At 49.5% G+C, this 18,129-nt stretch overlaps 1 protein-coding gene across 5 annotated transcripts in view; it reads right to left on the reverse strand.

Annotated features, from left to right (window-relative positions):
• Positions 1 to 3,357: 3,357 nt before the first annotated feature.
• Positions 3,358 to 18,129, reverse strand: part of LOC112267389 (stAR-related lipid transfer protein 13) — a 117,219-nt gene continuing 102,447 nt past the window's right edge. For all 5 annotated transcript variants that reach the window (XM_042297332.1, XM_042297333.1, XM_042297335.1 and 2 more), the window contains 10 exons: positions 14,702 to 14,765; positions 12,578 to 13,974; positions 12,093 to 12,263; positions 11,774 to 11,933; positions 10,705 to 10,903; positions 9,847 to 10,060; positions 6,926 to 7,040; positions 6,166 to 6,662; positions 5,826 to 6,002; positions 3,358 to 5,687 (listed from right to left, as the gene is read on the reverse strand). In XM_042297332.1, coding sequence (XP_042153266.1) covers positions 5,570 to 5,687; positions 5,826 to 6,002; positions 6,166 to 6,662; positions 6,926 to 7,040; positions 9,847 to 10,060; positions 10,705 to 10,903; positions 11,774 to 11,933; positions 12,093 to 12,263; positions 12,578 to 13,974; positions 14,702 to 14,765 — 3,112 coding nt within the window. In that variant the 3' untranslated portion in view covers positions 3,358 to 5,569. The remainder of the gene's footprint in view (positions 5,688 to 5,825; positions 6,003 to 6,165; positions 6,663 to 6,925; positions 7,041 to 9,846; positions 10,061 to 10,704; positions 10,904 to 11,773; positions 11,934 to 12,092; positions 12,264 to 12,577; positions 13,975 to 14,701; positions 14,766 to 18,129) is intronic.

The following is an 18,129-nucleotide window of genomic DNA, read 5'->3' on the forward strand; positions in this document are numbered from 1 at the left end:
CAGACGTCTGGTAATCTGGACAGAGTGAACGTGAACAGCGCGGCAGCCACTGCAGGGTCTCTAGGCTACCGCTCTGCCGCTCTCCGTCATGTTGCCGCCCCCTGCCTGCGGCAAGAAGCGCATCAAGCCTGCCTGCAGACAAACTAAAGAAAGATAACCACTCTAAAAAACCTTGAACTGAAGAATTGGTGAATGGGTTGTAACCTTAGGGAAGAATACTTTAAAGGGATTCAACAAAGCCTTTACAGTTGAATTGATTGTGAATCAGTCCATCTTTGTGGTTGTATTGCTATCTATGCTGAATGTATCAAAGCAGTAGCCAAGTAGCCAATAGAAGGGAGGAAAAGGTTACTCAAAAGCTTTAGGGTTTTAGTGAAAGAGCCAGTTACACAATAGAGAAAGCACCTTATTAAAGCTTAGATTGTGAAAACTTGGATGGCAGTTTGAAGAATTGTTTTATTACAGGTAGCCTAAATACAAGTGGCACGCTATTCCCATTATAGTGCACTATAGGGCTCTGGTCAAAAGTGCACTATAAAGGGAATAGAGTGCCGTTTGGGACTCATACCCTGAGTTATATGAGTGCTACAATGGGAGGACACTACTCTACTCACTACTCTAACATGTCCTTTTACTTCCAGACAGCTTCACTGTGGTAGATGACTCATTCTATTGAACAATTTAACCATCACTGGACCAAATGTTGGAAGTGAAAAAAGACTCAATTACTGTACCTTTTCTGTTTTAATTTAAATCTATTTAATTTAAATCATTATTGAATCTAAACTGTGTGGGGAAACAAATCTCTTTTTAATTGCAGCTCAAGACAATAAATAATTAAAATTAATCAAACCGTATTCCACACACACACACACACACACACACACACACACACACACACACACACACGCACACGCACACGCACACACACACACACACACACACACACACACACACACACACACACACACACACACACACACACACACACACACACACACACACACACACACACACACACACACACACACGTCAGGGTAAGGCTGTCTACTTGTCTTTTATTTAATTATGTAAATAGGACTCCTGGTGTCTCTTCAGCACGTTGAACAGTCTGTAGATGTGGAAGTGACCTTGAAGAGTCATCCTGCAGAACCATAGAAGAATAGACTGAACAGAAAGAACAGGTTTGGGGGAAGTTATTAAATATATGTTCCCAATGGCACCCAATTCCCTATATAGTGCACTTCTTTGGACCAGGGCCCATAGGGCTGTGGTCAAAAATAGTGTACTATATAGGGAATAGGGGCCACTTGAGAAGGGACCCTGGTCAAAGTAATGCACTATATAGGGAATAGTATGCCAATTGGGATGCTAAATAAATCTAACCTTCAGCATGTCTTCTGTTTGATTAACCTGTATTGTTCAGAAGTCAGATGTCGCCATCCAGTGGATAAAGAAATACATCATTTCTGTGAAGATGGGCGGTAACTATACAGAACAAAAATATAAACGCAGTATTGGGCCCATGTTTCATGAGCTGAAATAAAATCTCCCAGAAATGTTCCCATATGCACAAAAAGCTTGTTTCTCTCAAACTTTGTGCACAAATTTGTTTACATCCCTGTTAGTGAGCATTTCTCCTTGTGCCAAGATAATCCATCCACCTGACAGGTGTGACATATCAATACGCTGATTAAAAGGCATGATAATCACACAGGTGCACCTTATGCTGGGGACAATAAAAGGCCACTAAAATGTGCAGTTTTGTCACAAAACACAATGCCACAGATGTCTCAAGTTTTGAAGGGGTGTGCAATTGGCATGCTGACTGCAGGAATATACACCAGAGCTGTTGCCAGAGAATTGAACGTTAATTTCTCTACCATAAGTCACCTCCAATGTCATTTTAGAGAATTTGGCAGTAAGTTAAACCGGCCTCACAACCGCAGGCCACGTGTATGGCGTGGTTTGCTTATGTCAACGTTGTGAACAGAGTGTCTGCCCCGTGGTAGCAGTGAGGTTATGGTATGGACATTCATAAGCTACGGACAACAAACCCAATTGAGTTTTATCGATGACAATTTGAATGCACTAAAATACAGTGACGAGATCCTGAGGCCCATTGTGTGGCCCATTTTTTTTAAAGGTATCTGTGACCAACAGTCATGGGGAATCCATAGATAAGGGCAAAATTCCTTTATTTCAATTGACTGATTTCCTCATATGAACTATAACTCAGTAAAATCCCAAATCAACCGCTAGAACAGGGGAGTCAAACTTCATTCCATGGAGGGCTGACTGTCTGCGGGTTTTTGGATTTTCCTTTCAATTAAAACCTAGACAACCAGGTGAGGGGAGTTCCTTACTAATCAGTGACCTTAATTCATCAATCAAGTACAAGGGAGGAGCGAAACCCGCAGACACTCGGCCCTCAGTGGAATGAGTTTGACACGTGTGCCCTAGAACCTATGCCTTATGTACTTGATTGGTGTATGCAGTAGCCTATCAAAGTCCTAGTTGGAGTTATTACCATATTTCTCCAGCTGTAAAATCCTTTCATATCGCCATAAGTTCATATGGCATAGGAATCAATTTGCGATAAGCAATCTTTTGTGATCCCTCCATCATGAATCTGATTATTTCAATAAAAAGGTATTCCATATGTATGAAACACAAAATACAAATTAACATCAACCCTGAGTTGATCGTTCAACAGGCTGACTGCAGGTTGTAATACACAGTATGACCACCAGGGAGCAACAACATCCTGTAAATAATAATAAATTGGTGGGTGCTTAAATTTGTCCGACTTCACACATATACAAGTGTGTATTAATACATGTGGGAATTGTAAATATGTTTTTTGCATAACCTAACTCCCCTTGAGACACACTTGGAGAGTGGGGTCATGCCAGGGTCTGCCATTTTCAACGGCGACCCTGGGGAAATGAGGGGTAAGTGCCTTGCTCAAGGGCACATCAACAGATTCTTCTGCCACTCTCAAAAAAACTCTTGGTGCTATTCAAAGGAAATATTTCAAGTTCGGTATCACTCTATTCTCTCCCTGATTCCATTCCACTTCTCATGACACAAGGCAAGACACAGATGCAGACACAGGAGGCAGATGGTTGAAGTCTTACAATGTTTATTAATCCAAAAGGAGTAGGCAAGAGAATGGTCGTGGACAGGCAAAAAGGTCAAAACCAGATCAGAGTCCAGGAGGTACAGAGTGGCAGACAGGCTCGTGGTCAAGGCAGGCAGAATGGTCAGGCAGGCGGGTACAAAGTCCAGAAATAGGCAAGAATCAAAACCGGGAGGACTAGAAAAAGGAGAATAGCAAAAAGCAGAAGAACGGAAAAACGCTGGTTGACTTGGAAACATACAAGACGAACTGGCACAGAGAGCCAGGAACACAGGGGAAAATAAGCGACACCTGGAGGGGGTGGAGACAATCAAAGGGACAGGTGAAACAGATCAGGGCGCGACACTGCTATGTGTTCCCACACCTCCCCTGGTCATTGTGTTCTTGACAGAAATAAGGACTCTAGTCCAATTCTGTCCTGTATGTGTAGCACGTGACTCTGGACACCAACCCACTGCCTAGCCTGCTGCTATTAGGAGACCAGTGCTATAACTATTCTATGGCTAATATAGCTCTAACTTGCCCTTGTCTAACTAAGAGTTTAGCCAGGACACCAGGGTTAACTCTTACGATAAGTGCCATGGATCTTTAGTGACCACAGAGAGTCAGGGCACCTGTTTAACGTCCCATCCAAAAGACAGAACCCTACACAGGGCAAAGTCCCCAATCATATTGCCCAGCCCCGCAACACAACTTCCAGCAGCATCTGGTCTCCCATCCATGGACCGACCAGGATCGACCCTGCTTAGCTTCAGAGTGAAGCCAGCACTGGGATGCAAGGTGGTATAGAGTAAAGTCATATAATGCGTCCCGAATGGCACCCTATTCCCTATATAGTACACAGCTTTAAACCAGGGCTTTGGTCAAAAGTAGTGCACTATGTAGGGAATAGGGTGCCATTTGGGACGTGGAGTAGAGAACACACCACGTGAGGTGAGGTGTTGACTAGCGGAACATACAACATACAAATAAACACTGCAAATGGAGTGAAGAGAGAGCGACTTTCAATTAAGCAAATTCCCTTAGAGCAATTAAGTTTCTATTCTAATCCATTCTAATTGCATTTGTCTGTGTAAAAATAGGCAATATAAACATTGAATGTTTTTTTTACATTGTTTAATTAAAAAGTCTTGTCTCTGGAACTAAACTGAAGCTCAGTCCAGCCAGCTCTCAACAGCAGGTCTGGAGATCAAACCTGAGTCACATGGGCTCCATCCCAAATGGCACCGTATTCCCTATCTAGAGCACTACGTTTGACCAGAGCCCTATGGAGGTTCTGGTTAAAAGTGGTGCAATATATAGGAAATAGGGTGCCATTTGGGACGCAGACATGTTTTCAACCTTAAACAATAAGGTCATATAGAATAACATTACACCCATTCAGAAACACACAGCACTGTTGAAGCCCAGTAAAACCAGTTTACAGATTAGTACCAAATGAATTATAATAACTATGACACAATGCAGGCTGTAGCATTAAGCCTTTCAATTATACAGTATATACAGCTAGTATACTTGTATGTATGTTTTCACACACACACACATATATATACAGACACATGCGTGCACATACAGCATATCTAACATAAAGCATGACATTTTACATTAATAAAATAATATATAGCTTTCCAGAAGCTTTAAAGAGCTTAAATGTCCTAGACATAACTCTAATACTGAATACTAATGGACATTGGATGGATCGTTCTGTTCCCCTTTCGGTCATAATAATACAAATAATAATAATAATAATAATACATGTCATAATAACATCATAATAACGTCTTAATAACGTCCAGCACCTAAGGAGCTCATGTTGTGTCATTGTGTAGACAGTCCAGAAAGCTCCATACTCTCTTTAGTCCCTATGTTCTGGCATCACATTTCAAGACAGACCAACATGAACGTTGGCTGCACACACCTGCCGGGGGTGGACAAACGGCGGCGATTCTACACGTCGGGAAATAAATAGAAAATGATGATCGATGTTCGGTGGTCAGAGGCGAAAGGGCGGCCATCCGCTGGTTTAGTGCTTCAGCTTTGCCTATTGGCTTCAGGACACTATGAATATATACTCCTCCTCTCAGTCCTCCTCTAGCACCTACTGGAGCTCCAGACATCATTCGGTCTAGTGTAACAGACATCACTGTGCTTCCTCGGTATAGCTTCCTCACTCACATATCCTTACTGGTCCTTGATCTTGCATCCTCTATCTAGCAAACACAGGTGACTAGCATCTTGACAACGTCTTAGCCAACTATGCTACCGAAAAGTTAGCAGTTCGATAGTGAGGGTGGAGACATTTCAGGCTGGGGAGTGAGGTTACAAATCCAACTCGGTTACACAAGCTCTAGGCCAGGCCAGGCCAGGTTGGGTCTAGTTCCCTCCAGGTATGTGTGGGTCTAGCTCTATGGATGGAAGACTCTAGTGTCAGATCTTGGTCTCTGGCCCCTCTGTGCTGATTGGTTGGAAGGAGTTGCGAATGCGAGCTGCTTCAGCAGCACAGAGGTGACCAAAGGCCTTGTTGTACCACTCTGGACTCCGCCCTCTGGAACAACAACAACAACATGGTCAGGTTCAAACACAACAACAACACAGTCAGATTCACACACACATCTACACAATCTTCGGAAATTAACTTACTATTTATACAGTATATGCTAAGGTATGTTATGTATGGACTCACTTGAAGTCCACCCTGCAGATGTGAGTGAGTCTGGATTTCCCAGAGCCGCAGGGCTCTAGAAGGTAGTTAGACTCTAGAACCACGGCCCTTACCCCACCGACCCGGGGACAGTCCTCATGTTCTACAGACACACACACCAATGCACACGTCCCCTTGGGAAGTTCAGTCCTCCATGACCTACAGAGAGACAGAGAAAGACAGACAAAGTCTGCTTCATTCAGCACAGTTAGAACCAACAGGGCTTTAGGTTGATGTGAGCTCTACAGGAACAACAAACTGAGTTGAATTGAAATGTAAATGTCAAAATTCTAAGTACAAACACGCAGGCACACACACTCACCGTAGGACCAGGAAGTCTCTGCTGGGGTGTGGTGGCATGCGGTTGAGGACATAGTGGAACACCTCAGCGTGTCTGTCCAGAGTCTCAGCTACCTTCCACTGCAGCAGGTCCACGTCCCACAGGTGGCGCTCTCGCAGCACGCGGTTCAACACCACCGAGGGAGGGGCCTCCACCTCTACCGCCACACGCCACCGCCGCAAAGGGTTCCCATCACCCACCTTCTTACAGTAGAGCTCAGTGTTGTCTGAGCTGGTGCAGGACACCCAGCCCTTAGCCTTCTCTCTGGCCTCCTTCAGGAGCTCCTGCAGCCTGCTCTCTACGTAGCTCTGGTACAGGTTCTGCGGTCTGGTCTCGGAGTGTGTCTGGCAGGGTCTGGCCTCTGCCTGGTAGGACGCATCGTCCTCCTCCTGCTGTCTACAGAGCTCCTCTAAGGTGGGAGCGTGAAGGTCCGCCTCCGCGTACGAGTTCCTGGACTGAGTCACCATCTCGTGAGGAATCTGATTGGTCGGAGAAGAAAGATCCATCAGAGATCAGGTCGCTATGTATAAGAGCGTCTTCTAAATGACAAAACAATGTTTTAAATGGTTCGATAACACTTAAAAGGCTGAAGGTATAATGCTTTATATCTTACCTGTCAGCAGGTATGAGCCTTTATAATGTTTTATAATGAGGCTTATAACATTTTATTACATCCAATGTCTCTAAGGCATCTTAGTACCATTGTTGATTAGTAATGAAGTATTCTATTCAGGTCTACTACCTCAAACAGTCGGTTGCACTCTATGATCATGTGGGCGAGTCCCTGCGTCGCGGAAAGGTTCTCATTCAGGTCCTTCTGGTCGGGCCGGCCTGTCGTGTACTTCCTCTGCATGGCCCTGAGGATCACGGGTAACAGTTATTTACACAGCAAAGGATCATGGGTAATGAGACAATTATGAACACAGCAGCAAGAGTCAATCAGCATAGGTGCTCAATGAACACTTTTACCTCCTCCCTCACTTCCACTGAATACAGCTAGTTAACCTCCCTCCCAGCCCACTAGATAAACAGAGTCCCTCATGCAGCCGAGACACCCACTAACCATTTCTCTCCTATCCTCCTTCCTTCCCTGCCTTCCTAACCCTCTCTCCCTCCTCTCCCTGTCATCCTCTCCCTCTCTCCCTCCTCTCCCTGCCATCCTCTCCCTGTCTCCCTCCTCTCCCTGCCTTCCTTTCCCTCTCTCCCTCCTCTCCTTCTCCTGCCTTCCTAACCCTCTCTCCTTCCTCTCCCTGTCATTCTCTCCCTCTCTCCCTCCTCTCCCTGCATCCTCTCCCTCTCTCCCTCCTCTCCCTGCCATCCTCTCCCTCTCTCCCTCCTCTCCCTGCCTTCCTAACGCTCTCTCCCTCCTCTCCCTGCCATCCTCTCCCTCTCTCCCTCCTCTCCCTGCCATCCTCTCCCTCTCTCCCCCTCCCCTGCCATCCTCTCCCTCTCTTCCTCCTCTCCCTGCCTTCCTAACGCTCTCTCCCTCCTCTCCCCCTCTCTCCCTCTCCCTGCCTTCCTAACGCTCTCTCCCTCCTCTCCCTGCCATCCTCTCCCTCTCTCCCCCTCCCCTGCCATCCTCTCCCTCTCTTCCTCCTCTTCCTGCCTTCCTAACGCTCTCTCCCTCCTCTCCCCCTCTCCCTCTTCTCCCTGCCATCCTCCACCTCTCTCCCTCCTCTCCCCCTCTCTCTCCTCTCCCCTGCCATCCTCTCCCTCTCTCTCCCTCCTCTCCCTGCCATCCTGTCCCTCTCTCCTCCCTCCCTCCTCCCTGCCATCCTCTCCCACTCTCCCTCCTCTCTCTGCCATCCTCTCCCTCTCTCCCTCCTCTCTCTGCCATCCTCTCCCTCTCTCCCTCCTCTCCCTGCCTTCCTAATGCTCTCTCCCTCCTCTCCCTGCCATCCTCTCCCCCTCTCTCTCCTCTCCCTGCCGTCCTCTCCCTCTCTCCCTCCTCTCCCTGCCATCGTCTCCCTCTCTCCCTCCCCTCTCCCTCCTCCCTGCCATCCTCTCCCTCTCTCCCCCTGCCATGCCATCCCTTCCCTCTCTCCCTCCTCTCCCTGTCATCCTCTCCCTCTCTCCCTCCTCTCCCTCCTCTCCCCTGCCATCCTCTCCATCTCTCCCTCCTCTCCCTGCCATCCTCTCCCTCTCTCCCTCCTCTCCCTGCCATCCTCTTCCTCTCTCCCTCCTCTCCCTGCCATCCTCTCCCTCCTCCTCCCTGCCATCCTCTCCCTCCTCTCCCTGCCATCCTCTACCTCTCTCCCTCCTCTCCCCGCCATCCTCTCCCTCTCTCCCTCCTCTCTCCCTCTCCCTCATTGCCCTGCCATCCTCTCCCTCTCTCCCTCCTCTCCCTGCCATCCTCTCCCTCTCTCCCTCCTCTCCCTGCCATCCTTTCCCTTTCTCCCTCCTCTCCCCCTCTCCCTCCTCTCCCTGCCATCCTCTCCCTCTCTCCCTCCTCTCCCTGCCATCCTCTCCCTCTCTCCATCCTATCTCTCTCTTCTCCCTCCTCTCCCTGCCATCCTCTCCCTCTCTCCTTCCTCTCCCTGCCATCCTCTCCCTCTCTCCCTCCTCTCCCCCTCTCCCTCCTCTCCCTGTCATCCTCTCCCCCTCTCCCTCTCCCTCCTCTCCCTGCCATCCTCTCCCTCTCTCCATCCTCTCTCTCCTCTACCTCCTCTCCCCCTCTCCCTCCTCTCCCTGCCATCCTCTCCCTCTCTCCATCCTCTCTCCCCCCATTCTCTCCCTCTCTCCATCCTCTCCCTCCTCTCCCTCTCTCCCTCCTCTCCCTGCCATCCTCTCCCTCTCTCCATCCTCTTCCTCCTCTCCCTCCTCTCCCTGCCATCCTCTCCCTCTCTCCATCCTCTCCCCCTCTCCCTCCTCTCCCTGCCATCCTCTCCCTCTCTCCCTCCTCTCCCTGCCAGCCTCTCCCTCTCTCCATCCTCTCCCTCCTCTCCCTGTCATCCTCTCCCTCCTCTCCCTCTCTCCATCCTCTCCCTCCTCTCCCCCCTCTCCCTGCCATCCTCTCCCTCCTCTCCCTCCTCTCCATCCTCTCCCTCCTCTCCCTCTCTCCATCCTCTCCCTCCTCTCCCTCCTCTCCCTGCCATCCTCTCCCTCTCTCCATCCTCTCACTCCTCTCCCTCCTCTCCCTTCCATCCTCTCCCTCCTCTCCCTCTCTCCATCCTCTCCCTCTCTCCCTCCTCTCTCTCCTCTCCCTCCTCTCTGTCATCTCAACATCTCTCTCTGCATGCTGCCCCTTTGATCCTGTAATCCTTAAAGAATCACTTCCACCAGTTAGTTAAATGAGAGGTTTCTGTTTGTACACAGCGTGATGTCATAAAACACAGTGTTTTAAAGAGTACCCTGGAGCTCCAGAACCTTCTTAATAAAAACCGCCCAGAACCAGATAGCCAGTCTACTGTAGCTGAACCCCTGATGCCCAAACCAGACTCCCACCTAGTTAACATCAGTCTTAACAGAGACCTAATTAGGAGGACATCATCACTGGGGAGTCTGATACGAGGGCATACTGTATATAGGAAATACTAGACCAAGTGGGATATAGTTATATTAGTCCATTATAGACACTGCTGAAGCAACAGTCCAGGGATCCTCATTTGGTTCTACTTTAGAGCTGATCAGGTGATGTACCTGTGTGTTTGTGGTGTAGTGTACCTGGGGGAGAGGTTGTCCTTCTTCAGGATGTTGAGGTGGAACAGGGATGGGGCCAAACACACAGCGATGTTCATGGGAGTCATCTGGTTCTCCTCCACAGAGGAAGTGACATCAGACAGGAAGCAGAGCAACATCTGGAGCACCTCCCTGTTCTCGTCTGACATCAGCATGATGGCCGCCTGCACAGCCTGCAACCGCTGGTCCTTAGGAACATCTGGAGGGAGGAGAGGGAGGAAGGGTTGAACTAACCTACCATGGGCAATGGAGAGAGACATCTGTCTGTCTGTCTGTCTGTCTGTCTGTCTGTCTGTCTGTCTGTCTGTCTGTCTGTCTGTCTGTCTGTCTGTCTGTCTGTCTGTCTGTCTGTCTGTCTGTCTGTCTGTCTGTCTGTCTGTCTGTCTGTCTGTCTGTCTGTCTGTCTGTCTGTCTGTCTGTCTGTCTGTCTGTCTGTCTGTCTGTCTGTCTGTCTGTCTGTCTGTCTGTCTGTCTGTCTGTGTTTACCTATTCTTGTGTGTACTGGAAATCCCCACAACCAAAATGTGACCAACTGGGGACATTGTGTTGGTCCCCACAAGGTGAACTGCTATTTCTAGGGGGTTTAGGGTTAAGGTTAGAATTAGTATTTGAATTATGTTATGGGTTAGAGTTAGGAGCTAGGGTTAGGGTTAGATTTTTGGGTTAAGGATAGGGTTAGGGGAAGGGGAAGAGTACGGGTTAGGGTTAGGTTTAGGATTAGGGAAAATTTGATTTTGAATGGGACTGAATTGTGTGTCTCAAAAACGTTAGCTGTACAAGACTGAGTTTGTGTGTGCATGTGTGTAAGCATGTGTGTATGTGCCTGTGTGTATCAGTCCTTACACTGGTAGATGTGTAGGAAGGTCTCTCCCAGCTTGCTGGTCAGTAGAGGTTCAGGCAGGTCTCTGAAGAACTGTTTAACCATGTCTGCTACGTCGTACGCTGACTGGTCCTCGTAGCTGACATCATCAGGAGACGACTCATTCATCTGTCTCAGCGCCTGGATACGAGACTTCACACCAGACTTACGGAACAGACCCACCTGCAGACAGAGTAGAGCAGAACGTTCAGACAGACAGACAGACCTGGGCTAGACACTGACAGACTGACCGGTTCTACAGAGAGAGAGACTGACAGTCTACTGTTACACAGTTTAACAGAGAGAGACTGACAGTCTGCTATAGAACAGTTTAACAGAGAGAGACTGACAGTCTGCTATATAACAGTATAACAGAGAGAGACTGACAGTCTGCTATAGAACAGTTTAACAGAGAGAGACTAACAGTCTGCTATAGAACAGTTTAACAGAGAGAGACTAACAGTCTGCTATAGAACAGTTTAACAGAGAGAGACTAACAGTCTGCTATAGAACAGTTTAACAGAGAGAGACTAACAGTCTGCTGTAAAACAGTTTAACAGAGAGAGACTAACAGTCTGCTATAGAACAGTTTAACAGAGAGAGACTGACAGTCTGCTATAGAACAGTTTAACAGAGAGAGACTGACAGTCTGCTATATAACAGTATAACAGAGAGAGACTGACAGTCTGCTATAGAACAGTTTAACAGAGAGAGACTGACAGTCTGCTATATAACAGTATAACAGAGAGAGACTGACAGTCTGCTATAGAACAGTTTAACAGAGAGAGACTAACAGTCTGCTATAGAACAGTTTAACAGAGAGAGACTAACAGTCTGCTATAGAACAGTTTAACAGAGAGAGACTAACAGTCTGCTATAGAACAGTTTAACAGAGAGAGACTAACAGTCTGCTATAGAACAGTTTAACAGAGAGAGACTAACAGTCTGCTGTAAAACAGTTTAACAGAGAGAGACTAACAGTCTGCTATAGAACAGTTTAACAGAGAGAGACTGACAGTCTATTGTTACACAGTTTAACAGAGAGAGACTAACCTGGTCTAGACACTGGCTCCTGAGGTATCGAAGGGCCTGCTGCAGGCTGAGGGGGAGGGGCTGACCAGAGCGCTGGACGTGAACAATCAGAGGAACACCAAAGACGTTCTTGTCCTTGTAGTCAGGAACCTTCATCCTCTTCATGAACTTCGGAACTGACCTGACAGAGAGACAACACAGGGTGAGTCCCATGTCTACTCACACACACAGGATGAGTCCCATGTCTACTCACACACACAGGAATAGGGTGTAGCCTTGACAAGCTTAGGTTGATTGATTGGTTGATTGGTTGGTTGATTGATTGATTGATAGTGCTCACCAGGTCCATCCGTGTTTGTTGGACATGGAGTATTTCTCCATGATGGCAGTGAGGCGGAGGAGAGAGAACTTCTGCAGCAGGCTGAGCTGGCCTGCTGATTGGTTGGTGATCTGGAGCGAGGCCACTGAGTGGCTGAGCCGGTTGGACATCTGGAAGCTGGGCCATCGCAGACTAATGCCAGAGAGAGAGAGAAGGAGGACAACAGTTAATATACATTCCAAAAGGCACCCTATTCCCTATATAGCACACTACTTTTGATCATATCCCTAAAGGGAAAGTATGCAGGGAAAAGGTGCACAATCTTGGGAATAGAGAGCCATTTGGGATGCAACCTTTGACAATGATGTCAAGACTTCACCTCTAAAAGACAGACGTTTTGAGTAAGTGTTTAGCACTATCAGTATGGAAATAAGGACAGGATAATGACTTCTACAAGGAACTAAACACTGAGATGTTAATAACCATTTGAGGACTATGATTCTTACCGGTTGGGTCTGGTTAGCGATGCTCCCACTCCTGAGTCCCTCCTCTCTCTGTGTCCTGTACAGTGAGTCTCAATGAGTGACACACGGTCTCTGTCCCTGTCACTGGCTGTGCTCTGTCTCTCCAGAACAGACGTTCCCTCAAAGTCCAGCGTGATCTGGCTGGAAGACTGCATACCTGCAGGCTGGATCCCCTGTCCGTCCAGGCCTGCAGAGGGCAGAATGTTCTTGGACCAGCGGTCCACTATCTGTTGCAGGCCGTTGACGTGCTGCAAGATGTCATCCAGGTGGGGGAATAGGTCTTCCTTCTCCATGTCCAACAGGTCTCCAGTAGAGGCATAGAGGTGAGACCCAGGGACATTGTCGTACACACTGATCCTACTGCCCCGTGGGCAGAACTGGGTGGCGGGGCGGGGGTGGAACTCCCTGGGGTTAGAGTTAGGTCGGGGGTTGGGGTTGGACTGGGGCTCCAGGGGATTGAGGCTGCCACTGTGCCAGGGGACGGAGGCCCTCAGGGTGGGGGAGAGGCTCTCTATGGACAGGGCCTTGGGAAAGGTGCCAGGCTTGTGGTCTTTGGGTATGTGGACCACCAGGTCCTCGTAGGAGCGGAACTCGTTATGCCGGTTGTGTTCGGCCACGCCACTGTTCCGCTGCAGGCTGGAGAACACGGCCAAGTCCTCCAGATACATGCCACTGCGCTTGGCGTCAGACCGGTCCGTCCGCTGGGAGTGGGGCTTCCTCTCCTTCAGACTGGGGGAGGAGACGGTGCTGCCGCTGGAGTGGCTGCCCTCGCTACTGGAGGGGCACTGGGGGGTTAGCCCTAGGATTGGTCCCCCAGTGGGTACCTCCGCCCTACACCCGTCCCCATTGGTGATCTCCACACAATGCATCATCTTCAGGGCCTGCGGCTCCATCTGCAGTACCGGAGCGCTGATAACCAGCATCTTGCTCCTCCCCCTATCCAACGTGCCCCGGGAACGTAGCGTCTCCATGTGGCGCAGGAAGTCCTTGGCTCGGGTCCGTCCGGCACGGTTGTTTTTGGTGGGCAACGAACCGTAATAGGGGAGGTGCTTAGGGAGGTGTGGCAGGGTAAGGGAGTTGGAGTCAGGTTCAGGCATGGCTGCAGAGTCAGAGTAGTTCCGGTTAGAGCAGTCTGAGTCCTCTGTGCTCACAGCCTGGTGGCCACTCCCCCCGCTGCTCTCACTGTGGAGAGATGAGACCTCTGGTTCGCTGAGGTCAGTTAGAACACTCTCGCTACTGGTAGTGTTCCGCAGGCCCCGGCCCTCCCCCTCCCTGGGACTCCGCCCCTCCCCCTTTAGTCTGGACCAGCGGCGGCTCGTCCACTCAAACGTCCATCTGTCACTGATGGCAAGCAGGTCCTCCTCATCAGAGTCTTCACTCTGAATACACAGGAAGACAACACAAAATCAATTATCAACACATGATCACCTAGTCAGGTAGAAATCTAAACCAGTTAACAGTTACATAAACACACTCATCCGAGTCTTCCCTCTGGACACACAGGAAGAGAGAAGACACATAGCACTGCCAGTACACTGTTATCAACACATGGTGACAAGACACAATCCGAATGATTGGTTGTAGTTATAAGCTGATGGGAAAGCTAGATATTGTGAGATCTGTGAGGGTGTAGCATCACAGCCTGTCTGTATCACTATCTGTTCCAGGAAGGAGAGACAAATGTCACCTGTGTTTTCCTGACAGTTAACAGCGGAGCCAGAGGATGTGTCTGTTCAGTTATAATCACATTACAGTTCCTTATAGTAAACTACATGTGACCAGGGCTAATAGGGCTCTGGTTAAAAGTAGTGCACACTTTAGGGAATACGACAATGGACACATCTCACATATCACAGGATCTGGGTTAGAGGGATGGAAGGAAAGAGGGATGGAAGGATAGAGGGGTAAGAGGAGGAGGAGTTTTCTGTTGTTACAGGACTACTACTTGGCCGATGTCCTCAGTAATTATTACCATAATACCTTAGACAGGTATACATAATAGCCTTGCATTGACTAAAGCTGTTATACAATATCACTGTGCAACTGAACAGGATCATAACGGTCATCATATAGAATAATATTATAATAATTAAAACCTTTGCTTACCTTTTTCTTAGGAAGGTTGACATCTAGTTTCATAGAGGCACACTTGTTCAAGGTGTTGAGTCGTCTGGAAGAGAAACAAGCCAGATGGATGTAAACAATAACAATCTCAGAGATCACCCTTCTCTCCGAGAGAAGTCACCAGGAATAGACACAGTCAGCTGTTCAGTCCAGGAGTTAAATGGGTGGCAGCGTAGCCTAGTGGTTAGAGCGTTGGAGTAGTAACCGGAAGGTTGCAAGTTCAAACCCCCAAGCTGACAAGGTACAAATCTGTCGTTCTGCCCCTGGACAGGCAGTTAACCCACTGTTCCTAGGCTGTCATTGAAAATAAGAATTTGTAACTGACTTGCCTAGTTAAATACAGGTAAAATAAATAAATAAAATGACTGTGGGTCTGATGACTACCCAGCCAGGGCAGCACAAACCTAATCATGCCTGTTAACTGTGGCTAATAACTTAATGTTAATGGACAGATGCTCTCTGGCCTCTCTCGCTCTATCTCCCTGCCAGTCCGTCTGCTTCTGGCTTCTCTCTCCCTGACAGGGACCTAATTGGTGAAGACTGCTGAGGCGCTGTGGTTCACAGAGATTCTCCATCAGCAGCTAATGGACTAGTCTCTGCTGCTTCTCCAGCTACACACAGACTTCATGTCCCTGCTCCTTCTTAGTCACTCTCTCTTTCCAGTAGGATTTTAAAAACCCACAGAAAACTAAGTCCCTGTTGGTATTTTCTGGGCTAACCGCCCCAGTCTAACCAGCTCCATAACTGTTTGAGTTGGTTTCTATTAAATCCCACCCACAAGTTTCTAGAGTAACAATGGGAATTTACAATATACCCTACAAACAGTAAAACTGCCTGGGAGGCTGTGACTATGTACCAAATGGTACCCTATCCCCTATATAGTGCCCTACGGTCAAAGGTATTGCACAATATAGGGAATAGGGTGCCATTTGGGATACAGTCTGAGAGTAGGGGCTTGTGGGACAACTAGCCTGGCGGAGAGTAGGGGCCTGTGGGACAGCTAGCCTGGCAGAGAGTAGGGGCCTGTGGAACAAATAGCCTGGCAGAGAGTAGGAGAGTAGAGGCCTGTGGGACAGCTAGCCTGGCAGAGAGTAGGGGCCTGTGGGACAAATAGCCTGGCAGAGAGTAGGAGAGTAGAGGCCTGTGGGACAGCTAGCCTGGCAGAGAGTAGGGGCCGGTGGGACAGCTAGCCTGGCAGAGAGTAGGGGCCTGTGGGACACCTAGCCTGGCAGAGAGTAGGAGACTAGGGGTCTGTGGGACAGCTAGACTGGCAGAGAGTAGGAGAATAGTGGCCTGTGGAACAGCTAGCCTGGCAGAGAGTAGGAGAGTAGGGGTCTGTGGGACAGTTAGCCTGGCAGAGAGTAGGAGAATAGTGGCCTGTGGAACAGCTAGCCTGGCAGAGAGTAGGAGAGTAGGGGCCTGTGGGACAGCTAGCCTGGCAGAGAGTAGGGGCCTGTGGGACACCTAGCCTGGCAGAGAGTAGGAGACTAGGGGTCTGTGGGACAGCTAGACTGGCAGAGAGTAGGAGAATAGTGGCCTGTGGAACAGCTAGCCTGGCAGAGAGTAGGAGAGTAGAGGCCTGTGGGACAGCTAGCCTGGCAGAGAGTAGGGGCCGGTGGGACAGCTAGCCTGGCAGAGAGTATGGGCCGGTGGGACAGCTAGCCTGGCAGAGAGTAGGAGAGTAGAGGCCTGTGGGACAGCTAGCCTGGCAGAGAGTAGGGGCCGGTGGGACAGCTAGCCTGGCAGAGAGTAGGGGCCTGTGGGACAAATAGCCTGGCAGAGAGTAGGAGAGTAGAGACCTGTGGGACAGCTAGCCTGGCAGAGAGGAGGGGCCTGTGGGACAAATAGCCTAGCAGAGAGTAGGAGAGTAGAGGCCTGTGGGACAAATAGCCTGGCAGAGAGTAGGGGCCTGTGGGACAAATAGCCTGGCAGAGAGTAGGAGAGTAGAGGCCTGTGGGACAGCTAGCCTGGCAGAGAGTAGGGACCTGTGGGACAGCTAGCCTGGCAGAGAGTAGGAGACTAGGGGTCTGTGGGACAGCTAGCCTGGCAGAGAGTAGGAGAATAGTGGCCTGTGGAACAGCTAGCCTGGCAGAGAGTAGGAGAGTAGGGGCCTGTGGGACAGCTAGCCTGGCAGATAGTAGGGGCCTGTGGGACACCTAGCCTGGCAGAGAGTAGGAGACTAGGTGTCTGTGGGACAGCTAGACTGGCAGAGAGTAGGAGAATAGTGGCCTGTGGAACAGCTAGCCTGGCAGAGAGTAGGAGAGTAGGGGTCTGTGGGACAGTTAGCCTGGCAGAGAGTAGGAGAGTAGTGGCCTGTGGAGCAGCTAGCCTGGCAGAGAGTTTGGGAGGCTGGCCGACTGCAAAGGTAAATGACACAGAAACACACAGGCCAACAAGCTGCCCTGCCTAAAGCAACAACGACAACAACAACAACAAGAGGTAAACATGACGACACATTCCTAACCAATCCCACGCCAGCAAAATGGCGCTTGCCAGAAGATTTGCGGCGTGACAGTTATAACGGTCAGCCCTATGGCCAGTGTGGAGGGAGGAAGTGTTCCTCTCAGCCCCATGGCCAGTGTGGAGGGAGGATGTGTTCCTCTCAGCCCCATGGCCAGTGTGGAGGGAGGAAGTGTTCCTCTCAGCCCCATGGCCAGAGTGGAGGGAGGAAGTGTTCCTCTCAGCCCCATGGCCAGTGTGGAGGGAGGAAGTGTTCCTCTCAGCCCCATGGCCAGTGTGGAGGGAGGAAGTGTTCCTCTCAGCCCCATGGCCAGTGTGGAGGGAGGAAGTGTTCCTCTCAGCCCCATGGCCAGTGTGGAGGGAGGAAGTGTTCCTCTCAGCCCCATGGCCAGTGTGGAGGGAGGAAGTGTTCCTCTCAGCCCCATGGCCAGTGTGGAGGGAGGAAGTGTTCCTCTCAGCCCCATGGCCAGTGTGGAGGGAGGAAGTGTTCCTCTCAGCCCCATGGCCAGTGTGGAGGGAGGAAGTGTCAGAGCTGAGAAGTCAAGGATGGTGTAGGGGGGTGGCACTCACAGGGAGACAGAGTCACAGGGAGGTGGGAGCTGGGAGGCATTGTCTGTAGGGCTAGTTTGGACCCCAATTGTCTACAGACAATAGATGTAATGACACAACAAAAACAGGTCTTTAGAAATTGTTGCAAATTTATAATAAAAAACAAACTGAAATATCACATTTACATAAGTATTCAGACCCTTTCCTCAGTACTTTGTTGAAGCACCTTTGGCAGCGGTTACAGCCTTGAGTCTTCTTCGGTATGACGTTACAAGCTTGGCACACCTGTATTTGGGGAGTTTCTCCCATTCTTCTCTGCAGATCCCCTCAAACTGTCGGATTGGATGGGGAGCATCACTGCACAGCTATTTTCAGGTCTCTCCAGAGAAATTAGATTGGGT

This window comes from Oncorhynchus tshawytscha, linkage group LG14 (assembly GCF_018296145.1).
Source record: "Oncorhynchus tshawytscha isolate Ot180627B linkage group LG14, Otsh_v2.0, whole genome shotgun sequence".
NCBI lineage: Eukaryota > Metazoa > Chordata > Actinopteri > Salmoniformes > Salmonidae > Oncorhynchus > Oncorhynchus tshawytscha.